Source organism: Oncorhynchus kisutch, linkage group LG17 (assembly GCF_002021735.2).
Source record: "Oncorhynchus kisutch isolate 150728-3 linkage group LG17, Okis_V2, whole genome shotgun sequence".
NCBI lineage: Eukaryota > Metazoa > Chordata > Actinopteri > Salmoniformes > Salmonidae > Oncorhynchus > Oncorhynchus kisutch.
The window spans coordinates 14,635,902-14,662,139 of NC_034190.2; the positions used below are offsets into that span (position 1 = coordinate 14,635,902).

The 26,238-nt window shown below is 44.4% G+C and overlaps 1 protein-coding gene and 1 long non-coding RNA gene across 2 annotated transcripts; one reads left to right on the forward strand and one right to left on the reverse strand.

Annotated features, from left to right (window-relative positions):
• The first annotated feature begins 10,776 nt into the window (after window positions 1-10,776).
• On the forward strand, window positions 10,777-17,103 carry LOC109884583 (probable acyl-CoA dehydrogenase 6). The gene is made up of 5 exons (XM_020476541.2): window positions 10,777-10,786; window positions 10,839-11,012; window positions 12,405-12,566; window positions 13,715-13,865; window positions 16,490-17,103. The coding sequence occupies exons 1-5, from the start codon at window positions 10,777-10,779 to the stop codon at window positions 16,578-16,580; spliced, it is 588 nt and encodes a 195-aa protein (XP_020332130.2). The 3' UTR covers window positions 16,581-17,103.
• A 62-nt stretch (window positions 17,104-17,165) lies between these two features.
• Window positions 17,166-24,163, reverse strand: LOC116354519 (uncharacterized). Its single transcript, XR_004203854.1, has 2 exons — window positions 23,620-24,163; window positions 17,166-17,995 (listed from the first exon to the last, which is right to left on the reverse strand). It is a non-coding gene; the product is annotated as an uncharacterized LOC116354519 (long non-coding RNA).
• Between the last annotated feature and the right edge of the window lie 2,075 nt (window positions 24,164-26,238).

The following is a 26,238-nucleotide window of genomic DNA, read 5'->3' on the forward strand; positions in this document are numbered from 1 at the left end:
ATGCAGTGGGTGTTGTTGGTCGTGGTGGGCCCTATGGGGAAATTGGCTCATAAATCTAGCTAGGTCAGAGAAGAGTGGGGCGTGACCCAGGGATGTTTGTGCTTTGGGGACCTTTAACAGAATGTGACCGGCATTTATTTAACTAGGCAGGTCAGTTAACAACAAATTGTTATTTACAATGACGGGTGTTGTATGTGGAGGATGAGGGCTGCAGTAGATATCTCAGATAGGGGGGAGTGAGGCCTGAGAGGGTTTTTACAAATAATCATCAACCAGTGGGTCTTGCCGACAGGTATACAAAGATGACCAGTTTACAGAGTATAGAGTGCAGTGATGTGTCCTATAAAGGAGCATTGGTGGCAAATCTGATGGCCGATTGGTAAAGAACATCTAGCCGCTCGAGCACCCTTACCTGCCGATCTATAAATTACGTCTCCGTAATCTAGCATGGGTAGGATGGTCATCTGAATCACGGTTAGTTTGGCAGCTGGGGTGAAAAAGGACCGATTACAATAGTGGAAACCAAGTCTAGATTTAACTTTAGTCTGCAGCTTTGACATGTGCTGAGAGAAGGACAGTGTACTGTCTAGCCATACTCCCAAGTACTTGTATGAGGTGACTTACCTCAAGCTCTAAACCCTCAGTGGTAGTAATCACACCTGTGGGGAGAAGGGCATTCTTCTTACCACACTACATTACATTTGTTTTGGAGGTGTTCAGAACAAGGTTAAGGGCAGAGAAAGCTTGCTGGACACTAAGAAAGCTTTTTTGTAGAGCATTTAACACAAAATCCAAAGAGGGGCCAGCTCTCCAGCCAGGACTAATTGGGGCTTGTGCGTAATCAAGGTGTTCAGAACAAGGTTAAGGGCAGAGAAAGCTTGCTGGACACTAAGAAAGCTTTTTTGTAGAGCATTTAACACAAAATCCAAAGAGGGGCCAGCTCTCCAGCCAGGACTAATTGGGGCTTGTGCGTAATCAAGTATACCTCTATACTCTGTAAACTGGTCATCTTTGTATACCTGTCAGCTCACCAGCTGTATGAGTCCCATAAAGCTGACAGAAGGGTAGCACACAGGAGAGAGACTGGGGGAAGAAAGGACTCCTGGGGACGGTTCCAGACGTAACAGGAGAGAGTTCAGTTTTTGCTCTCCACAGGATACAGCAAGACGCAAAGCCCAGAAGACGGTATCCCGGAGAGGGTCTCTTGGGGGAGACCTATTCTTTTCTTTTGAACTATTAGGTTAATAAACACCTTTGAAACTGAGCAAATCCTACTTTGTCCGTGTCTGATCTGTGTAAACGTTTTCACCCAACCTCCTGGTCTGCCACAATAAATATAGGACAACACACACATAACGACAAGAGAGACAACAACACTACATAAAGAGAGACCTAAGACAACAAATTAGCAAGGCAGCGACACATGACAACACAGCATTGTAGGAACACAACATGACAACATGGTAGCAGCACATTGCATGCTACAAACATTATTGGGCACAGACAACAGCACAAAGGGCAAGAAGGTAGAGACAACAATACATCACACAAAGCAGCCACAACTGTCAGTAACAGTGTCCATGATTGAGGCTTTGAATGAAGAGACTGAGATAAAACTGTCCAGTTTGAGTGTTTGTTGCAGCTCATTCCAGTCGCTAGCTGCAGCGAACTGAAAAGAGGAGTGACCCAGGGATGTTTGTGCTTTGGGGACCTTTAACAGAATGTGACTGGCATTTATTTAACTAGGCAGGTCAGTTAAGAACAAATTGTTATTTACAATGACAATGACACACAATGACCAATAGCAGCACATCATTGCTTAGTATCAAGGGCAATGGTGACATCATCGAGGACCTTTAAGGTTGCACTGACACATCAATAAACTGAGTGGAAACCAGATTGCATACCCAAAAGAATACTATACACATCAAGAAAGCCAGTCAGTTGATTATTGACAAGTGTTACCAACACTTTTGAGTAACAGGGCAAAATAGAAATAGGCCTATAACAGTTAGGCTTGATCTCCCCTTTAAATAAAGGACGAACAGTGGCTGCCTTCCAAGCAATTGCAACCCTCCCAGAAAGAAGAAACGGTAAAAAGGTTGGAGATAGGCTTAGCGATGATAGGGGCAGCAACCTTAAAGAAGAAAGGGTATAAACCATCTGACCCAGATGTTTTTTTGGGGTCAAGTTTAAGGAGCTCCTTTAGCACCTTGGACTCTAGCTGGGCAGGAGAAAAATAGGGAGAAGCATTGGGTATATTTGCATAAGAAGGAGTGGGAGATGAGGAAATTTAACATTATATATATACTGCTCAAAAAATTAAAGGGAACACTTAAACAACACAATGTAACTCCAAGTCAATCACACTTCTGTGAAATCAACCTGTCCACGTAGGAAGCAACACTGATTGACAATACATTTCACATGCTGTTGTGCAAATGGAATAGACAACAGGTGGAAATTATAGGCAATTAGCAAGACACCCCCAATAAAGGAGTTGTTCTGCAGGTGGTGACCACAGACAACTTCTCAGTTCCTATGCTTCCTGGCTGATGTTTTGGTCACTTTTGAATGCTGGCGGTGCTTTCACTCTAGTGGTAGCATGAGACGGAGTCTACAACCCACACAAGTGGCTCAGGTAGTGCAGCTCATCCAGGATGGCACATCAATGCGAGCTGTGGCAAGAAGGTTTGCTGTGTCTGTCAGCGTAGCGTCCAGAGCATGGAGGCGCTACCAGGAGATAGGCCAGTACACCAGGAGACGTGGAGGAGGCCGTAGGAGGGCAGCAACCCAGCCGTGCAGGACGTTTGGCATTTGCCAGAGAACACCAAGATTGGCAAATTCACCACTGTGCTCTTCACAGATGAAAGCAGGTTCACACTGAGCACATGTGACAGACGTGACAGAGTCTGGAGACGCTGTGGAGAACGTTCTGCTGCCTGCAACATCCTCCAGCATGACCGGTTTTGGCGGTGGGTCAGTCATGGTGTGGGGTGGCATTTCTTTGGGGGGCCGAAACAGCCCTCCATGTGCTCGCCAGAGTTAGCCTGACTGCCATTAGGTACCGAGATGAGATCCTCAGACCCCTTGTGAGACATATGCTGGTGCGGTTGGCCCTGGGTTCCTCCTAATGCAAGACAATGCTAGACCTCATGTGGCTGGTGTGTGTCAGCAGTTCCTGCAAGAGGAAGGCATTGATGCTATGGACTGGCCCGCCCGTTCCCCAGACCTGAATCCAATTGAGCACATCTGGGACATCATGTCTCACTCCATCCACCAACGCCACGTTGCACCACAGACTGTCCAGGAGTTGGTGGATGCTTTAGTCCAGGTCTGGGAGGAGATCCCTCAGGAGACCATCCGCCACCTCATCAGGAGCATGCCCAGGCGTTGTAGGGAGGTCATATAGGCACATGGAGGCCACACACACTACCGAGCCTCATTTTGACTTGATTTAAGGACATTACATCAAAGTTGGATCAGCCTGTAGTGTGGTTTTCCACGTTAATTTTGAGTGTGACTCCAAATCCAGACCTCCATGGGTTGATAAATTTGATTTCCATTGATAATTTGTGTGTGATTTTGTTGTCAGCACATTCAACTATGTAAAGAAATAAGAATAAGAACATTTAATTCATTCAGATCTAGGATGTGTTATTTTAGTGTTCCCTTTATTTTTTGAGCAGTGTATATATACATAAATACACATATATACAGTTGAAGTCGGAAGTTTACATCAACTTAGGTTGGAGTCATTAAAACTCGTTTTTCAACCACTCCACAAATTTCTTGTTAACTAACTATAGTTTTTGCAAGTCGGTTAAGATATCTACTTTGTGCATGACAAACAATTTTCCAACGATTGTTTACAGACAGATTATTTCACTTATGATTCACTGTGTGACAATTCCAGTGGGTCAGAAGTTTACATACACTAAGTTGACTGTGCCCTTAAACAGCTTGGAAAAATGCAGGAAATTATGTCACGGCTTTAGAAGCTTCTGATAGGCTAATTGACATAATTTGAGTCAATTGGAGGTGTACCTGTGGATGTATTTCTAAGCCTACCTTCAAACTCAGTGCCTCTTTGCTTGACATCATGGGAAAATCCAAATAAATCAGCCCAAAAATGATAGACGTCCTCAAGACTGGTTCATACTTGGTAGCAATTTCCAAACGCCTGAAGGTACCACACATCTGTACAAACAATAGTACGCAAGTATAAACTCCATGGGACCACGCAGCCGTCATACCGCTCACGAACGAGACGCGTTCTGTGTCCTAGAGATGAACGTACTTTGCTGCAAAAAGTGCAAACAATCCCAGAACAACAGCAAAGGACCTTGTGAAGATGCTGGAGGAAACAGGTACAAAAGTATATATATCCACAGTAAAACAAGTCCTATATCGACATAACCTGAAAGGCCGCTAAGCAAGGAAGAAGCCACTGCTCCAAAACCACCATAAAAATGCAAGACTACGGTTTGCAACTGTACATGGGGACAAAGATTGTACTTTTTGGAGAAATGTCCTCTGGTCTGATGAAACAAAAATAGAACTGTTTGGCCATAATGACCATTGTTATGTTTGGAGAAAAAGGGGGGTGCTTGCTAGCCGAAGAACACCATCCCAACCGTGAAGCACATGTGGATATATTGAAGCAACATCTCAAGACATCAGTCAGGAAGTTAAAGCTTGGTTGCAAATTGTTCTTCCTAATGGACAATGACCCCAAGCATACTCCCAAAGTTGTGGCGAAATGGCTTAAGGACAACAAAGTCAAGGTATTGGAGTGGCCATCACAAAGCCCTGACCTCAATCCTATAGATCATTTGTGGGCAGAACTGAAAAAGCGTGTGCGAGCAAGGAGGCCTACAAACCTGACTCAGTTACACCAGCTCTGTCAGGAGGAATGGGCCAAAATTCACCCAACTTGTTGTGGGAAGCTTGTGGAAGGCTACCTGGACCATTTGACCCGAGTTAAACAATTTAAAGGCAATGCTACCAAATACTAATTGAGTGTATGTATTCTTCTGACCCACTGGGAATTTGACGAAAGAAATAAAAGCTGAAATAAACATTTCTCTCTACTATTATTCTGACATTTCACATTCTTAAAATAAAGTGGTGATCCTAACAGACCTAAAACAGGGAATTTTTACTAGGATTAAATGTCAAGAATTGTGAAAAACTGAGATTAAATGTATTTGGCTAAGGTAATATCTTATGCTTCACGGAGACGTGGCTGAACGACGACACCATCAACATACAGCTGGCTGGTTATACGTTGTACTGGCAGGATAGAACATCGGCTTCTGGTAAGACAAGGGGCGTCGGACCATGTATTTTTGTAAATAACAGCTGGTGCATGTTATTGCACAATCACAAACTAATTGCACAATCACATAGCTTTTTCCCTTTGGAACCCCCCCCCCCTTTGTCTCCCACCCCACCCTTCCCAATGTAATTTTATATCTAAACTGCATAAATTAGTCTCTGATTCCCACTGACACACACACACACACAAGAAACATTTGTAATGTCACTCTTCTGACATCTCCGCTTCAATATGCACACCAACAAACCAAAACTAGGACTTAGTGGCTTCTATAAGTAATACTTGACAGATGTTTAAATACTTCAGAATATATCGTGTTGATGATGAGTCAAGCAGCTGTATGTATGCTATTCATTATACATAGCAAAATAAGTGCAAGGTTTTGGCAACTAAGCCCTTTTTCTACTTGCCCAGGGTCAGATGAATTCCATTGTTATGTTTCTATGTGCAGTTTGAAAGAAGCTAACTAGCGTTAGCTCATTGACTGGAAGTCTAACAGAGCAGTTACTTGATCAGCTCTTTAACCACATTGTCTCTGTGTGTTGTTTGTATATACTGTAGGTTTGGCTCTACAGAGCTGAAGAAGGAGTTTCTGCTGCCCTCCATAATGGGAGACAAAGTGGCCTGTCTGGGAGTGAGTGAAGTCAGAGCCGGCTCAGATGTTGCTAGTACGTTGCCTTCATTTAGTATCCCACCAGTATTTTATTGTAGCCTAACTTCTTCTCATCCCCCAAGTCCTTCTGTTCACATGATTTAGAATTCCTCACAATCATATGTCGACCGCATTATCTACCAAGGGAATTCTCTTCGATTATAATCACAGCCGTATATATTCCCCCCCAAGCAGACACATCGATGGCTCTGAACGAACTTTATTTGACTCTTTGCAAACTGGAATCCATATATCCTGAGGCTGCATTCATTGTAGCTGGGGATTTTAACAAGGCTAATCTGAAAACAAGACTCTCTAAATTGTATCAGCATATCGATTGCGCAACCAGGGCTGGAAAAACCTTGGATCATTGCTATTCTAACTTCCGTGACGCATATAAGGCCCTGCCCCGCTCTCCTTTCGGAAAAGCTGACCACGACTCCATTTTGTTGCTCCCTGAGGTCTGTTCAACGCTGGTCTGCCCAATCTGATTCCACACTCCAAGACTGCTTCCATCACGTGGACTGGGATATGTTTCGTATTGCGTCAAACAACAACATTGACGAATACGCTGATTCGGTGTGCGAGTTCATTAGAACGTGCGTTGAAGATGTCGTTCCCATAGCAACGATTAAAACATTCCCAAACCAGAAACTGTGGATTGATGGCAGCATTCGCGTGAAACTGAAAGTGCGAACCACTGCTTTTAATCAGGGCAAGGTGACCGGAAACATGACCGAATACAAACAGTGTAGCTATTCCCTCCGCAAGGCAATCAAACAAGCTAAGCGTCAGTATAGAGACAAAGTAGAATCTCAATTCAACGGCTCAGACACAAGAGGTATGTGGCAGGGTCTACAGTCAATCACGGATTACAAAAAGAAAACCAGCCCTGTCACGGACCAGGATGTCTTGCTCCCAGGCAGACTAAATGACTTTTTTGCCCACTTTGAGGACAATACAGTGCCACTGACACGGCCCGCAACCAAAACATGCGGACTCTCCTTCACTGCATCCGACTTGAGGAAAACATTTAAACATGTTAACCCTCGCAAGGCTGCAGGCCCAGACGGCACCCTCAGAGCATGCGCAGACTAGCTGGCTGGTGTGTTTACGGACATATTCAATCAATCCCTATCCCAGTCTGCTGTTCCCACATGCTTCAAGAGGGCCACCATTGTTCCTGTTCCCAAGAAAGCTAAGGTAACTGAGCTAAACGAATACCGCCCCGTAGCACTCACTTCCGTCATCATGAAGTGCTTTGAGAGACTAGTCAAGGACCATATCACCTCCACCCTACCTGACACCCTAGACCCACTCCAATTTGCTTACCGCCCAAATAGGTCCACAGACGATGCAATCTCAACCACACTGCACACTGCCCTAACCCATCTGGACAAGAGGAATACCTATGTGAGAATGCTGTTCATCGACTACAGCTCGGCATTTAACACCATAGTACCCTCCAAGCTCGTCATCAAGCTCGCAACCCTGGGTCTCGACCCCGCCCTGTGCAACTGGGTACTGGACTTCCTGACGGGCCGCCCCCAGGTGGTGAGGGTAGGCAACAACATCTCCACCCCGCTGATCCTCAACACTGGGGCCCCACAAGGGTGCGTTCTGAGCCCTCTCCTGTACTCCCTGTTCACCCACGACTGCGTGGCCACGCACGCCTGCAACTCAATCATCAAGTTTGCGGACGACACAACAGTGGTAGGCTTGATTACCAACAACGATGAGATGGCCTACAGGGAGGAGGTGAGGGCCCTCGGAGTGTGGTGTCAGGAAAATAACCTCACACTCAACGTCAACAAAACTAAGGAGATGATTGTGGACTTCAGGAAACAGCAGAGGTAACACCCCCCTATCCACATCGATGGAACAGTAGTGGAGAGGGTAGTAAGTTTTAAGTTCCTTGGCGTACACATCACAGACAAACTGAATTGGTCCACCCACACAGACAGCATCGTGAAGAAGGCGCAGCAGCGCCTCTTCAACCTCAGGAGGCTGAAGAAATTCGGCTTGTCACCAAAAGCACTCACAAACTTCTACAGATGCACAATCGAGAGCATCCTGGCGGGCTGTATCACCGCCTGGTACGGCAACTGCTCCGCCCACAACCGTAAGGCTCTCCAGAGGGTAGTGATGTCTGCACAACGCATCACCGGGGGCAAACTACCTGCCCTCCAGGACACCTACACCACCCGATGTCACAGGAAGGCCATAAAGATCATCAAGGACAACAACCACCCGAGCCACTGCCTGTTCACCCCGCTATCATCCAGAAGGCGAGGTCAGTACAGGTGCATCAAAGCTGGGACCGAGAGACTGAAAAACAGCTTCTATCTCAAGGCCATCAGACTGTTAAACAGCCACCACTAACATTGAGTGGCTGCTGCCAACACACTGACTCAACTCCAGCCACTTTAATAATGGGAATTGATGGGAAATTATGTAAAATATATCACTAGCCACTTTAAACAATGCTACCTAATATAATGTTTACATACCCTACATCATTCATCTCATATGTATACGTATATACTGTACTCTATATCATCTACTGCATCTTTATGTAATACATGTATCACTAGCCACTTTAACTATGCCACTTTGTTTACATACTCATCTCATATGTATATACTGTACTCGATACCATCTACTGTATCTTGCCTATGCCGCTCTGTACCATCACTCATTCATATATCTTTATGTACATATTCTTTATCCCCTTACACTTGTGTCTATAAGGTAGTAGTTTTGGAATTGTTAGCTAGATTACTTGTTGGTTATTACTGCATTGTCGGAACTAGAAGCACAAGCATTTCGCTACACTCACATTAACATCTGCTAACCATGTGTATGTGACAAATACATTTGATTTGATTTGATTTGATTTAAAGCAGATTCTCAGTAAACACTCAACCAATCTGGGACGGAAAAGGAGGCTCAATATATTTCTAATGCGGGAGGACATCAGAGCACCGGCATGATTAAAACACTGTTAATGGCAAATGATAGCATGAAAATAACAAATATAAATACATATATTTTCTCACTTGTTTCATCTTGTTCAAAGCAGGAAGAAAAAGCATGCTTATCTGTGCACCTACACTGATTTGGAGAATAAAGAATGATTTCTGTTCTGTTTAGAGTAATATCACCACAGGCTCTAATCGGGCACCAATCAATTGTTAATCTATACTAGAGTTCCCCAACTGGCGGGCACGCGTGTGATTTCATTTGTCCCCCCAAGTTTATTGAGCATGAAAAATATATATATATATTTTTTTTATTGTTGGACAAAGAAGAAAGACCAGCAATTTGGTTCCAAGTGCAATTAATTTTGGAAATCTGTTCCAAAGTATTGCCATGCAAATTAGAGAGAGACTTTTAGTATTGTAGTGTATGTGGACACCTGCTCGTCAAATATCTCATTCCAAAATCATGGGCATTAATATGGAGTTGGTCCCCCCTTTGCTGCTGTAACAGCCTCCACTCTTCTGGGAAGGCTTTCCACTAGATGTTGGACCATTGCTGCGGGGACTTGCTTCCATTCAGCTGCAAGAGCATTAGTGAGGTCGGGCACTGATGTTGGGGACTGATGTTGGGCGATTAGGCCTGACTCGCGGTCGGCGTTCCAATTCATTCCATGGGTGTTGAGGTCAGGGCTCTGTTCAGGCCCGTCAAGTTCTTCAACTACGATCTCAACAAACCATTTCTGTATGGACCCTGGGGGAATTGTCATGCTGAAACAGGAAATTGCCTTCCCCAAACTGTTGCCACAAAGTTGGAAGCACAGAATCATCTAGAATGTCATTGTATGCTATAGAGTTAACATTTCCCTTCACTGGAATTAAGGGGCCTAGCCTGAACCATGAAAAACAGCCTCAGATCATTATTCCTCCTCCACCAATCTTTACAGTTGGCACTATGCATTGGGGCAGGTAGCCTGGCAATCTGTCAAACCCAAATTTGTCTGTCGGACTGCCAAATAGGGGAAGCATGATTCATCCCTCCAGAGAACACATTTCCACTGCTCCAGAGTCCAATGGCGGCGAGCTTTACACCGCTCCAGCCGACGCTTGGCATTGCGCATGGTGATCTTAGGCTTGTGTGCGGCTGCTCGACCATGGAAACCCATTTAATGACACTCCTGGCGAACAGTTCTTATGCTGACATTGCCTCCAGAGGCCGTTTGGAACTCAGTAGTAAGTATTGCAACAGCAGTTAAAGTTGTCAGGGGAAGCTCTAGCAGGGCAGAAATTTGACAAACTGACTTGTTGGAAAGGTGGCATCCTATGACAATGCCACGTTACAAATCACTGAGCTCCTCAGTAAGGCCATTCTACTGCCAATGTTTGTCTATGGAGATTGCATGGCTGTGTGCTTGACTTTATACCCCTGTCAGCAACAGGTGTGGCTGAAGTAGCCAAATCCACTAATTTTAAGGGGTGTCCACATACTTTTGTGCATATATAGTGTATATGTGATCATATACAAATGTAAGCAGGGTTTGAAATGTTTTAGTCAAATATTAAATATGTTTGGGCTTCTTGCTACCTGCTGCTCTCCATCTCACATCGATACATGCATTAAGCCGATCTCAAGTTGGGATCTATCAAGTATAGATGATTACATTTATATTCACATTTTAGTAATACCTCTGATTACTCACAACATTTTCAGTGTTCTGTGCAGAAGCCAATGTCCAAGATCAAGGGATTATTATAATCTCCAGACAGTGTTATAATTTGTTAAGACTCCATTAGGGAGCTACCGGATGGCCTCTGGTATCCCAGCCAAGACACACATGATGATGCCTCTCTCTGCTGTCCCTCGCAGGGGTTCACATCGCCCGCAAGATCGACAAGATGGGGATGAGGTCTTCTGACACAGCAAAGGTCTTCTTCGATGACGTGCGCGTTCCTTGCAAGAACCTCATTGGTCAGGAGGGGATGGGCTTCACTTATCAAATGCTTCAATTCCAGGAAGAGAGACTTTGGGCGTGTGGCAACAGTAAGCACACCTCTCCTATTCCGTCCTGTTCCCTTCCTCTCTCCCTCGCCCAAAGAATTTCTGTAGCTCAAAGACTTGAAACACATTTTGTGTTTTTATCATGAGTCATTCAAAGGGGTTTCTGCATGTCAGCCAGTGTAAATAAAAGGTCTTTAGCAAATAAATAAGATGGAATATCTCATTGATGGTGACGGGAAGTTCTTGAAAGCTTCATGCTTGTTATATCCCAGTTAATTTAGTCTGGGCTTGATAACAGTCAGTCTGAGTAGGTTGTTAGACTTTTTGGTATTTTTGTTGTCACACCCTGACCATAGTTTGCTTTGTATGTTTCTATGTTTTGTTTGGTCAGGGTGTGATCTGAATGGGCATTCTATGTTGTGTGTCTAGTTTGTCTGTTTCTGTGTTTGGCCTGATATGGTTCTCAATCAGAGGCAGGTGTTAGTCATTGTCTCTGATTGGGAACCATATTTAGGTAGCCTGTTTGGTGTTGGTATTTGTGGGTGATTGTTCCTGTCTCTGTGTTTGCACCAGATAGGGCTGTTTTGGGTTTTCACGGTTCTTGTTTTGTTAGTTTGTTCATGTGTAGAGTCTTTATTAAAGAACCATGAATAGAAACCACGCTGCGTATTGGTCCGCCTCTCCATCAACTCAAGAAAACCGTTACAGTTGTTGTATTTTATTAGGATCCCCATTAGCTGTTGCAAAAGCAGCAGCTACTCTTCCTGGGGTCGTCACACAAACACACACACAGATACACATACCCACACTGATGAATCACTATATGACTCCATCAACTTGTATCATCCATCCACTTCCAAGTTAAACTAGTGATACCCTTTGAGGTGCAAAAAAAAGGACATGAACTTCCCCACACAGTAAATAGTTCACAGCCTCTGCCCATTTCACCCTCTGTAACACAAACGACAAACAGCATCTATATAGAGACATTTCTCTGCCACGGCATGAAAAGTTGCACGTGCAGTTCGGAATCAGAAAGCTCTTTGTTAACGTAGCAGTGGATACGATCACACACAACTTCAAATGCAGCTCATGCAAGTAAACAAACACATATTCAGATGGTCATCTCAGATGTTATCATAGATTGATTACCTAGCAAGCCAGCCAGCCAGCCAAGGTAAAATATCACAAATAGAGCTAGATAAAGCCAGAAGAATAATATACTTGTTAAACATAAGTATAGCCATCAGTCTTGCATGTTTTCATGGTCATCACTCAATCACTGTTGAGTTTGTCAAGGTCCAGACTTTAGCGTTAGCTATCCTGCTACTACAGAGCTTGTTGGTATGGGGTTGCGTAGTTACACATAACTCGAACTTGACGTTTGCTTGTAAACAAAATAATTCTCTATACTACCGTTTATTTCCCCTTCAGTTCTAACCATGATGGACAACATCATCCAGGAGACCATTCAGTACACCAGACAGAGTAGGATCTTCAAGATGCCTGTTCTCTACCACCAGTCAGTACACTTCAGACTGGCTGAGCTGGAGACAGAGATCGAGCTGCTGCGTTCCCTCCTCCATCGCTCCACAGGTGGGTCTACTCAAGATAAGATCATGTCTGCATCCCAAATGTCACTCCATTCCCTATGTGGTGCATCACTTTTCACCAGGGCCCAAAGAGCAATGGTCAATGTAGTGCACTACATAGGGAATATGGTGCTATTTGGTACTAACACCTGTACTGATTTCTATGGGGAAATGTTGTTTGCAGCTTGGCCTTGTGGATACATTAAAGACATCAAACATAAACACTGGAAATAAGACAGATAGCAACCAGATATGTGTTAGGGAAGGTACTCTGAAAATACAGTTTACCATGCTATCAATTACTTCACACTGGAAGAAGTAAAGCTAAACTAAAACTACCCTTAAGAAAAATATAGTTTACTTAACTTAAGGTATTTAGAATAAGTAGTTCACGACATACTTTGTGACAAATAATCATACATTTATATATATGAAATATAATCTACTACAAATTGCAAGAACAGGTCACTTTGGAGTCAGATGTTAACAGAATGTTTCAAGTGTGAATTGGGAAGGTCTGATGCCAGAAAAAGAAAGGACATTTTTGCCTACTGTTCCCATATTTTCTATTATTTTGGCAGAAACAGTAGTGTGTAATTCCAGTAGTTAGCTGCAATGCTAAAAGTAACTAACACTAAAAACAATACGAAGATTAGAATTTAGAACTAGCTACTGCAAAATGTAGTTAAGTTACTAGTTGAACTACATGTAGTTCACTACTCTCCAACACTGCCAGATAAATACAATCAGTTAAGTGCAGCCTATGTATGATTCAGAATAATAAGCTGTAAACTTTCAAATCTAGGCCAGTAACACAACACATCATCTAATAATGGTCATTGTCAGGAGACTGGACACATCTGGCCAGGTTCCATGGCCTTTGAGTGGTTTTAACTAATGCTCAACCACTTTACCAGACAGTAGCTTCAATGCACTAGTGCAGCTGTTAATTGCTTCATTAGATAGGGACTAGAGGCATCTGTTTGGCACAAATAGACACTGTCCACGTCCCAATTCTCGCATTCCCTCCTCTGAACTGATCTGACATTAAAGATCAATGACAATAATATCAGTAAGTAATATCAGTTTAGGACTTGAGTGAAACACATCCTAAATCTTGGCATCAACCTCTTGCCTGTCTCCCGTTTCCAGCTCTGTACATCAAGGGCAACGATGTGACTAAGCTGGCGTCCATGGCTAAGCTGAAGGCAGGCCGTCTATCCAGGGAGGTGGGGGACAGCTGCCTGCAGTACTGGGGAGGGATGGGCTTCACCAGCGATGTCCTGGTCAGCAGGTTTTACAGGTGAGTGGAGAAGAAGAAACTCCTAAAAGGAGGTTCAGGTCAGCAGCTTAGTTCCTTTCAATGATGTTTATTGCAGATGTGTTTTGGAGCAAGCTCCTTCGTTAAAGCACGGAATAAACTCTGCGACACATTGTGAAGGTTACAAGTTCTGCTTATAAACTTGTCATAAACATTACTAAATATTTAGTTTGCTAACTATTCATGAACTTTATATAATGTATATTTTATCATTCATTCATATATTTATTAATGTATAAAATATACTTAACAAAAAATCTAAACGCAACATGCAACAATTTCAAAGATTTTCCTGAGTTACAGTTCATATAATGAAATCAGTCAATTGAAATAAATTCATTAGGCCCAAATCTATGGATTTCATATAACTGGGAATACAGATATGCATCTGTTGGTCACAGATACCTTTAAAAAAAAAAGGTAGGGGTGTTGATCAGAAAACCAGTCAGTATCTGCTGTGACCACCGTTTTCCTCATGCAGCGCGACACATCTCCTTCACATAGAGTTGATCAGGCTGTTGATTGTGGAATGTTGTCCCACTCCTCTTAAATGGCTGTGCGAAGTTGCTGGATATTGGTGGGAACTGGAACGCACTATTGTACACGTCATTCCAGAGCATCCCAAACATGCTTAATGAGTGACATGTCTGGTGAGTATACAGGCAATGGAAGAACTGGGACATTTTCAGCTTCCAATAATTGTGTACAGATCCTTGCGACACGGGGACGTGCATTATCATGCTGAAACATGAGGTGATGGGGGCAGATGAATGGCATGACAACGGGCCTCAGGATCTCATCACAGTATCTCTGTGCATTCAAATTGCCATTGATAAAATGCAATTGTGTTCGTTGTCCGTAGCTTATTTTTATTAATTTTTTTTATTTCACCTTTATTTAACCAGGTAGGCTAGTTGAGAACAAGTTCTCATTTGCAACTGCGACCTGGCCAAGATAAAGCATAGCAGTGTGAGCAGACAACAAAGAGTTACACATGGAGTAAACAATTAACAAGTCAATAACACAGTAGAAACCAAAGGGGGAGTCTATATACAATGTGTGCAAAAGGCATGAGGAGGTAGGCAAATAATTAAAATTTTGCAGATTAACACTGGAGTGATGAATGATCAGATGGTCATGTACAGGTAGAGATATTGGTGTGCAAAAGAGCAGAAAAGTAAATAAATAAAAACAGTATGGGGATGAGGTAGGTGAAAAAGGGTGGGCTATTTACCAATAGACTATGTACAGCTGCAGCGATCGGTTAGCTGCTCAGATAGCTGATGTTTGAAGTTGGTGAGGGAGATAAAAGTCTCCAACTTCAGCGATTTTTGCAATTCGTTCCAGTTACAGGCAGCAGAGTACTGGAACGAAAGGCGGACAAATGAGGTGTTGGCTTTAGGGATGATCAGTGAGATACACCTGCTGGAGCGCGTGCTACGGATGGGTGTTGCCATCGTGACCAGTGAGCTGAGATAAGGCGGAGCTTTACCTAGCTTAGGCCTTCCCATGCCATAACCACACAGCCACCATGGGGCATTCTGTTTACAACGTTGACATCAGCAAACTGCTCATCCACACAACACCATACACATGGTCTGCATTTGTGAGGCCTGTTGAACGTACTGCCAAATTCTCTAAAACGACATTGAAGGCGGCTTATGGTAGAGAAATAAACATTAAATGATAAACAAATTTGTGCACAAAATTTGAAAGAAATAAGCTTTTTGTGCGTATGGAACATTTCTGGGATCTTTTATTTCAGCTCATGAAACACCGGACCAACACTTTACATGTTGCGTTTATAGTTTTGTTTAGTGTATTATAAGCAGATGTGCAAATAAAGTATTAGCAAACTCAAAAGGAGTTTATTTAACCCACTGGTATATATGTTGTGCTTTCACTGATCAGATGATGCCATGATGCCAAAACTGCGGTTCTTACAGTAGTAGTACACTAATCAACCACGGTTGATACTACTGTAGTCTAATTACAGTGACACCCAGTGGCGTGGCAAATGAAGACGTTAGATGGCCTGCATCCCAAATGGCTCCCTATTAGTCCACTACTTTGGCCAGAGCCTGATGGGCCCTGGTTAAAAGTAGTGAACTATATAGGGAATAGGGTGCTATTTGAGACATATTATGATCTGGCATCTGGGGGTCAAAGGGCAGGTCGTAATGCCACTATGGGTCAGTTAAAAGGTCTCTGTTTCATCACATCCACAGAACCTTACTATATACAAATACTATGTATATGCAGATGGATGGTTTAAGGAGGATATTCATGTACGGTAAGTTCATAGCCAGTTGAGCTTCCATTTGAGTCAATACAGTTATGCAACGGTGCTGTTTTTTCACTGCAAAGAGTTGACTTTCAATACTAGTTAATTCCACAAACATTCTGGATATTCAGATTGGTAATTTTGCTCAAGAAATTAAACCTAATTCAAGCATCTAATCAGAAACGAGTCCCTATTGTCGCACAAAATTAATGTGGCTTTCATGCTTTTTAAGAATGCGGCCGAGGTAATAGCTGTCATTGAATGAGCTGTGTTCATTTGTCGATTTTGCGCTTTTCTTTTTTGTCTTGTTTAAATACTTAAGAGACGCCAGGTTACTGTCCATTGGAGGAGGCGCTGATGAGGTCATGCTGTCGATCATCTGCAAGTACATGGACACCCTACCCAAGAAGTGATGTCACAGTGCCAGTATGGCTTTCCCTTGTGCTGCACCTCAATCCAGAACATTGTTCCCATTCCTATGCTTCTCTATAATGACTGGATAGGTAGAAGTGATACCTCTTAGTTTATGCCATATTGCTTACACCTATCCAGTCCATGAAGGGGAGTTACAGAAGGAACAGAACCATTTTCTGGAATTTAATGAACACATCAGAATTGCAGTTTAAGATTTTAATTTGTTAATCAATTTAACCACTGTGTTGCACTTACCTTATGAAAATGCATGTACTGTACTACAGGGCCAGTCAGGAAAGTTTTTCAAATAGTGCCTCCATGTTTCAATTCTGGGGAAACATGCCTAAGATTTCGTTCCATTCATTTCTTTATGACAATTGAAAACTGCGGTCCTACAGTAGTTGTGAATTTGTTTGTGTATTGTGGAGAGGATTTGTAATCAATGTCTAAGATCAAGTTTTTGTAGATAGTCTTAGGAATACAATGAATAGTATGTACCGTGGTGTAAAATAAATGAAGCGCCTCAATCTTTTGTGACTTCTTGAAAAACAATTGTTGAGAAAAGAATCAAACTCTCTGGAGCGTCAAATCCAAAACATCCATGTTTATTTACATAAAACATTTTACATCAGTTAACGGGAGAACAGTGTGCAGTGGAGATGAACAGTCTCTGTAGATGGGACAGGAAATGTTTGAAGTGAGCGCACACCCTAATTTATTCCTCAAAACAAAAACAAGATGTTTGTTTATAGTGGAACTCAATTGTTGGACACTATTGATCAAATGTTAAATCAGTCTCACATTGGATCAAGCAACCTCTGACAGCGAACCCAATTCCAATCTTTTTTCACTAATCAGCTCTGAAAAATGTGATTGGGGGGAAAAAGATCAGAATTGGGCTGCCTGTGTAACACGTTACTGCTTAGCCTTGCCAGATTTGTTGATGCAATAGATCACTCATCCTGTACATCAACTTATATGCATCATCGTTAAGGGACTCTGTACGAAAGTGTCACATTACAAACGTATGGCAGTGTCTACTCATTCCATCAGGGTTGTCTAAAATTAAGACATTTTTTATTATTCCCTATTGCACATTGTCATTGATGATTTGGTGGGAGTCTTCTCAAACATTAAGCACATTCTTACAGTCTCATTGTCATCATCCTGGTCTTCTGATGCAGAGGTGCACGCATGGCACAGACTGGGAAAGGAAACACGAGGCAGGGAGGGAAAAGCCGGGGCCTCCTGTAACACATCACCTCAGTTTTATAAACCAGTAAAGGATGGTGAAGACCAAGAAGCAGAAGAACAGCATGTAGCACAGGAGCTTGGTCTGGCTTCCCCTGGAAAGCTGCTTCACTCTCCCTATGGTGGCCCCCAGCAAACCTCCCGTTGAGTCAAAGTCTGAGTCCTGTTAGTAGGAAAAATAACAAAACAATACATCCAGTGACATGTTTTTCCATCCTGATTTGAATTGCTCTGAAATGTGTAATGAGGTAAATCCATTTGAATTCAATCACTTTGACAGCACCCTTTATGAATCGAATCGAACCCTTCAATACATATTTGTCCATTGTAGAAGTGCTCAGAAAGTGACTTTGGACCTGAGTGCCAAAACATTCAAGCGCTAACAGTACTAAAAGTTATATTCTGCATAACATGAAACAGCCATGTCTTCATCACTGGAAAATATAAATGGTTGAGAAACAGGGTTGTCAAACTATTTTTTACATTTCCTGAAAATAAAACTTTAGGGTCAGGGCTGGTCAGGGTTTTAGATTAACTAACTTCAAAGTAATGACTCGGGATGTCGGGTTTGATACGAAAGCTTCTTTTCGTAAGAATACTTGTTCACGTTACATTTAACAACTTTGTTTGGGTACAGAGCAATGCAGGTAAGGTGCTGTCGGAAAGTCAGCCACAATCACTAGCACCTGCACATAGTTGCCGCGTTCTCTCTCATTCCTCTCGCAAGGCATTCTGGGACTTGCAGTCAAAAAGCGTAATTCAACACAACCCAATACAATTACATATGCAAATAAATCTAAAGAAATATCTTTAGATACAGCTCAAAGAATAAACTTAAACATTAACTCTGTAACACATTAAAGTTACAACATCCCCCCCCCCCCGATGAACAATTGTGTTCATCTAGATCTCTAGGCAGTATATCAACTGAATAGGTCTCCTCAACAAAGTCCCTGAAGCAGTATGAACCGAACATGATCTAACTAAGCCATCTCGGCCTGGAAACAGTTCCTCAATCTTTCCTAGTTTCCAGGTTTGTCTGTGTAGGTTATCTTCTCCAATGAGTACAACGTCACCCGCTTTCAGTGGGGTGGGCTGTGGTGTATCACAGCGGTGTGCTGACTTTAGATCCAGCAAGTAGTCTCTTCGCCAACTGTTCCAGAAACTGGTCACAAGTCTCTGCCTGTACTTCCATCTGCGTGTCATTTCCCCCTTGTTTAACAATGGGTGCTGAGTGCCAGCTGGAAATGGCTTTGGAGGCAAAGAGGTTAGTCTTTTACCCACCAGGAAGTGTGCTGGGGTTAGGGGTTGTGGTTCATCCACCTCATTGTGCACGTAGGTCAGAGGCCTAGAATTTAGGATAGCTTCAACCTCTGTCAGGACTGTGCACATCTCTTCAAAATTAAGTGATGCTCTCCCAAGAACCTTTCGCAGGCATGTTTTTACTGACCTGACGAGTCTTTCCCAGAATCCGCCCCACCAGGATGCTCGCTCTGCGATGAACCTCCAGGTGATGCCCCTTTCTGAGAAGAACGCCAAGAGTTGGGGCTCTTCGATTGCCTTCCACAGCTCTTTCAAGTCCTGATCAGCTCTCTTGAACATTTTTGCATTGTCTGAGTAGATTACCTTGTATAATCCTCTCCTTGAGATGAATCTTTTTAGAGCTAACAGGAATGTCTGTTGACTGATCTGAGACCAGTTCCAAATGCACTGCTCTGGTTACAGCACAAGTGAACAGTGCAATGTATGACTTCTTCACAGAACCATTTTCTTTCACATAGAGCGGTCCTGCAAAATCCACACCTGTGACTTCGAATGGTGGGGATTCAGTTATTCTGTCTTTTGGAAAAGGCGCCGTGACCTGCTGTCCGGCCCTTGCCTTGAATCTCTTGCACACTATACATCTTGCCACTGTGCTCTTGACTAACTGCCTAGCACTCAAGATCCAGTATCACTCTCTGATTTGTACTAGAGTGTCTCTTGCTCCAGAATGCATCACCTTCTCATGGTGGTACTGTATCAGCATTTCTGAGTATCTGTACTTATTGGGCAGAACCCATGGGTGCTGCTCTCTGAATGTGAAGTTGGACTGTTGCAGTCTTCCTCCTACACTGAGCAGTTCGTGTTCGTCCAGGAAAGGTTTCAGTTCTCTGATTTTACAGTCATTGTTTAGGCTTTTTCCTGCCTTCAGTAGTTTGATCTCCTGTCCGAAACTCTGTTGTTGTGTTACCTTAATCCAGTACTTTTCTGCATCGAACAGTTCATCAGCAGTCAGTTCACCTTGCATCTTTATGGTTGTACGAGCATTGGCTATGAATCTCTTTATCCAGGCGGTGACTCTGAACACTCTTTTCAGTTTGCTGTACCTTTCAAGCTCCAACACAGGTTCAGTGTTGTCTGTGCTGTTTGCTGCGAGTTGTACAGTAACCTGGCAACTGGACTTGAGGTCTGTATTCACCTCTTCTGGAACCTTGTTATCATCAGTCTCTTCGGACTGATTGGGTGATGTCAGAATTCTGGTTCCATTCCACCATAGCTCGCTCTGTGTCAAGTTTCGAACAGTTTGTCCTCTTGTAGGGAGGTCAGCTGGATTAGTTTTCCCTTCAATATGTGACCATGACTCAGGATTGGATATCCGTCACTCTGTTCGCAACAAACTGTTTCCATTTCTGAGCTGAGCTGCAAATCCAATGCAGCACGATCATCGAGTCTGTCCACATTTTGATCTGTTTTTCTTCCATTTTCAGTGTGGTCATCAAGTTGTTTGCTAGTCTCGCTCCAATCACAGCTCCCATGAGCTCCAGGCATGGCAGCGTCATTTTCTTAAGTGGGGCTACCCTGGACTTGTTGTTTCCCTGTCTTGTGACTCACCTTGCAACTAAGCTACTGCACTGTAAGCCCTTTCACTTGCATCACAGAACACGTGTAGTTTCAGGGTGTGGTTATTCTGTGGCCGCATGTCTGTTCGGTACCACCTTGGTATGGTGAGCTGGTGTAACTGGGGTAGTTCTGAACACCACTGTTGCCATTCTCGTGTCAGATCAGGTGGTAATTCTTCGTCCCAACTGAGTCCCCTCTCCCACATTTCCTGGAACATGCACTTGATCCTGATGGTGAAGGGAGTTGAGAAACCAAGAGGGTCGAAGATACGTGCAGACGACTGCAAAACACTTCTCTTTGTGTTCTCCTTTTGCCTTAGAATGCTCAGTAACGGCCTGAGTTCAAACAAAGTCATCAGTTTCCGGCCTCCATACTAAACCTAAAACCTTCCGCACTAATCCTTGTGTTTCTAGCGTCAACGGGGGGTCAGTTGTCGTACTCTCCTCCCATTTTGTTTTCAATTCAGGAGAATTGGTCATCCATTTGCAGAGGTCCATGCCTGCAATCGACAGCATTCGCTTTGCAGTTGTTGTCACAAGGTAAGCCTCTTCAACATTGCGTGAACTTGCAATGAAGTCATCTACGTAGAGTGACTCTCTCAGTATCTCTACAACTTCTGGTTGTTCTGTTTCATATTGTTTCAGGTGCTTCCTGATTGTAGCTGCCAGCAAAAATCGACTTGGGGAAGCTCCAAATACCACTCTTTTCATCCTCAGCACACGCAGCTCCTCTTCATTTTCTCCCCTTGGTGGGCCAGTGAGCCATAGAAATCTCACGGTGTCTCTGTCTCTCTCTGCTAGGGATATCTGCAGGAAAGCTTTCTTGATGTCTGCCATGAATGCGATCTCATGTAGTCTGAACTTTATCAGAACGCTGAGCAGATCCGGATTCAGGTTCGGTCCTGTGAGTAGACAGTCATTGAGAGATGGACAGCCATCTTTATGGGACGAGGCATCAAACACCACTCTCAGTTTTGTTGTCACCTTATCTTCTCGGAGAGTACTGCATGGTGAGGTAAGTAGTATTTTACGCTGTCTGCACTTGATGCGTTGTCCTTGGGCACATCCTCTGCCATATCTTGTTGTAAGTAGTCTTCTACTACTTCATTGTATCTGCTGTACAACGTCACATCCTTCTTCAGTCTTTTCTTCAGACCTTCAAACCGTTTCTTGGCGATTCTATAGTTGTCTTGGAGTTCTGGCATTTCTCATTTCCATGGCAACTGCACATGGTATCGCCCATCTTTGAAGGTGGTTGTTTCCTCAAACCTTTGTAGAGCCTCGTTTTCCTCTGAGTTCTGTGTTTTCTCGCTTAGAATACCCAGAGACTCAAGCTCCCAGAATTCATGCAGTTGCTTGGAGACTAATGGGTCTTCATCAAGTGGGATGAACATGCAGGTTGCCTTGGCGACACTTGACATGGACACGGGTCCCTGCACCGACCATCCAAAGGTGCTCTCTAAAGCAACTAGCGTCTCCGTCAGTCGCTCCACTCTGCCTGATACTATCTGCCAGTAGTAGTCTGCTCCTATCAGGACAGAGAGTTCAGGATCATTGTCATCTCCTGGAAAGTCTGCGAGCTGCAGTCCCCTTTTACTGAGCTCATGCTGAATCCGTTCACCAGGAACCTTCATCACAGCTGTGCACACCTGTGGGTTTTCAATTGCCTCCATCTCTATTCTCTGCTGTTTGTCCCAGACATTCTCCAAGATGACTTTCACTGTGTTGCGTTGGGATGTTGCTGGGGCAGAGGAGCCAAACGTGTGAAGAGGGAGTGCCTCTTGTCTGATTACTGATAGCTTCAAGGCCTTCACAAGGTTTTCATGTATGAAGCTTCTCTGACTGCCTCCATCTAGTAAGCAACAAGCTATCTTCCTGCCCGATGGGCCTTCTACCCATGCCTTGTCCGTTTGTAGCAACACAGTGTTCTGTCCATCTGGTTTCATCTTCACTGAATGGGGAATAACTGAGGAAACAGCAGCATCTACAGAAACAGTAGGGGGTTGCACCTCACTCCTCTTACTGGTACACACCGCAATGTGATGTCTGCTTCCACATGTTGCACATGACACATCTTTGACTTTACAGAATTTTGCTATGTGTCTCTGTCCTAAACATACAAAGCATCTTCCCATGTTCTTTAGTTTCTCTTTGCGTGTAGCAATATTGTAGTCAGGGCAGTTTTCTGATTTGTGGTCTGCACTGTCACAAAATAGACACGTTTGTTGTTCCTTCTGGCTGGCTGTATGCAGTGCTGCAGCAGAGGGCATGTTGGGTCTTTTTGGTTTCATTTCATTGGAGAAGCATGACTGGTTCCATGGTTTGCCCTCTTTCTGTTGGTTGTATGATCTTGTCATTTGTAGCGCTCTCTCCCTGCTCTGAACCTTTTTCTGTAGGAAACTGATAATCTCAGACACTTTCCATTCATCATCTACTCCCCTCTGACGACTATAGTCAAGAGCTATGTCCTCTGGAATCATCTGCAGTAAAATTGGGAAGAGTAGGCTTCCATAGGATTCTGACACTACACCCAGTGATTCCAGGCTCCTAATCTGAATTTCACATTCATCATATAGCTGCCTCAATGCATTTAGATCAGAGGATTTCTTCACAGGTGTGAGATTCAGCAGCTTTGACATATGAGCACTAATCACAAGATCTTTCCTTCCAAATCTGCTCTTGAGTAGAGCGATTGCATTAGCATAGTTGCTGTCTGTTACTGTCTGTTAACATCAGTCCTGCTACTGCCTTTGCAGCTGGTCCAAGAGATAAACTTCTTATTACACAGTGAATCATTGTTGTGAATAGCAGTCTCATACTGGCTCCAAAACTCCTGCCACATACTGACATCTCCATAGAATTTCTCAATAATCAACTTCGGTAGCCTTACTGAGTTAGCGTCACTCACCCGGGCTGGTAGTGGATTGACGTCCTGTTTCTTCGTTATCACTCTTTGTGCACGGCTCTTCAGCATGATAATGCGTCTTTATAATCCTCCGTGCATGCAATCTCTGCCTCCAATCCGTCCATTGGCGTTAACTGTTCAATCCCACGATCGAGTTCAAACAAACTGTCCTCCTTAGCTGATAACAATTCCAACAATGTACTCAAGTGATCGGTATCCGGATTTGACTGGGATATTTCCACGTCAATCTGATTCAAAATCCGCGTTGTTGCGCCTTGAATGGTACCCCGCTTTCGTCTCATTCTTTCTGCTTCATGCCGACGTTCCTCCTCCATTTCAGCCACTTCTTCGTCGCAGCTCATATCCCGGGTTTCGGCACCAAAATTGTAGATTAACTAACGTCAAAGTAATTACTCGGGACGACGGGTTTGATACGAAAGCTTATTTTAGTAAGAATACTTGTTCACGTTACATTTAACAACTTTGTTTGGGTACAGAGCAATGCAGGTAAAATGCTGTCGGAAAGTCAGCCACAATCACTAGCACCTGCACATAATTGGCGCGTTCTCTCTCATTCCTCTCGCAAGGCATTCTGGGACTTGCAGTCAAAAAGCGTAATTAAACACAACCCAATACAATTACATATGCAAATAAATCTAAAGAAATATCTTTAGATACAGCTCAAAGAATAAACTTAAACATGAACTCTGTAACACATTAAAGTTACAACACAGGGAGGCCATGGTTCCGCTGGACATGGTAACGCAGGGGGATCATAGGGAGCGGATCAGTTTCTTCCTTATCGATTCACCTGCGTTTCCAGTGGTGTTGGGGATTCCTTGGCTGGCTATTCACAATCCCCTCATTTCCTGGAGACACGGGGCTCTTCAGGGGTGGTCAGAGGAGTGTTCAGGTAGGTATATAGGAGTTTCCATCGGTGCCACGTCGGTGGAGGGTCCAGACCAGGTTTCCACTGTGCGCATTCCCTCAGAATATGCCAATTTGGCTATCGCTTTCTGTAAAAATAAGGCGACCAAATTACCACCCCATCGATGGGGGGATTGCGTGATAAACCTCCAGGAGAACGCTGCACTTCCCAGGAGTCACGTGTACCCATTGTCACAGGAGGAGACGTTGGCTATGGAGACATATGTCACGGAATCTCTGAGGCAGGAGTACATTCGGCCCTCCATGTCACCCGTCTCCTCGAGTTTCTTTTTTGTGAAAAAAAAGGAGGGAGGACTGCGTCCATGCATTGATTATCGAGGTCTCAATTCGATCACAGTTGGGTTTAGTTATCCGCTACCTCTCATCCCTACAGCGGTGGAATCATTCCACCGAACGCGTTTTTTCACAAAACTGGACCTCAAGAGTGCGTATAATCTGGTGCGTATTCGGAATGGAGACGAGTGGAAAACCACGTTTAGTACCACATCGGGCCACTATGAGTACCTCGTCATGCCGTATGGGTTAAAGAATGCTCCAGCCGTCTTTCAATCCTTTGTAGATGAGATTCTCAGGGACCTGCACGGGCAGGGTGTGGTGGTGTACATTGATGACATCCTGATCTATTCCGCCACACGCGCCGCGCATGTCTCCCTGGTGCGCAAGGTACTTGGGCGACTGCTGGAGCATGACCTATACGTCAAGGCTGAGAAATGTGTGTTCTCCAAATGAGCCGTTTCCTTCCTGGGTTATCGCATTTCCACCTCGGGGGTGGTGATGGAGTGTGACCGGTGACTGGTCTCCCTACGGCCCTGCAGACTGCGGAGGCTCTATTTACCCACGTCTTCCGGCGCTACGGGGTGCCGGAGGACATCGTATCTGATCGAGGTCCCCTGTTCACGTCCCGAGTTTGGAGGGAGTTTATGGAACGTCTGGGGGTCTCGGTCAGCCTGACCTCTGGTTATCACCCCGAGAGTAATGGGCAGGTGGAGAGAGTGAACCAGGAAGTGGGTAGGTTTCTGCGGTCAAATTGCCAGGACCGGCCAGGAGAATGGGCGAGGTACGTCCCATGGGTGGAGTTGGCCCAGAACTCACTCCGTCACTCCGTTACTCCTCCACGAACATGTCGCCATTCCAATGCGTGCTGGGCTACCAGCCGGTTCTTGCTCCGTGGCATCAGAGTCAGACCGAAGCTCCTGCGGTGGAGGAGTGGGTGCAGTGCTCTAGGGAGACCTGGAGGGCAGTCCAGGACACTCTCAAAGCAGGCCAGTGGACGGCAGAAGAAGAGTGCTGACTGCCACCGCAGTGAGGCCCCTGTGTTCGCACCAAGGAACAGGGTCTGGCTCTCGACCCGAAACCTGCCCCTCTGCCTGCCCTGCCGGAAGCTGGGGCCGCAGTGTGTGGGGCCCTTTAAAGTCCTGAGGAGGATAAACAAGGTGTGTTATAGATTACAACTCCCCTCTTACTATCGCATTAACCCCTCGTTTCATGTGTCTCTCCTCAGGCCGGTGGTAGCTGGTCCCCTACAAGAAGGTGAGGTGCCAGAGGTCATCGAGGGGTCCCCGGCTTACAAGGTACGAGCTATTCTGGACTCGAGACGCCGGGTGAGGGGCCTGCAGTACCTCGTGGACTGGGAGGGGTACGGTCTGGAGGAGAGGTGCTGGGTACCGGTGGGGG

Excerpts from the sequence above, each read along its gene's own strand:
- LOC109884583 (XM_020476541.2), top strand. Across the intron at positions 11,013-12,404 it reads ACTTTGGGCGTGTGGCAACA|TTCTAACCATGATGGACAAC; the intron begins GTAAGCACACCT and ends TTTCCCCTTCAG. Across the intron at positions 12,567-13,714 it reads CCTCCTCCATCGCTCCACAG|CTCTGTACATCAAGGGCAAC; the intron begins GTGGGTCTACTC and ends TCCCGTTTCCAG.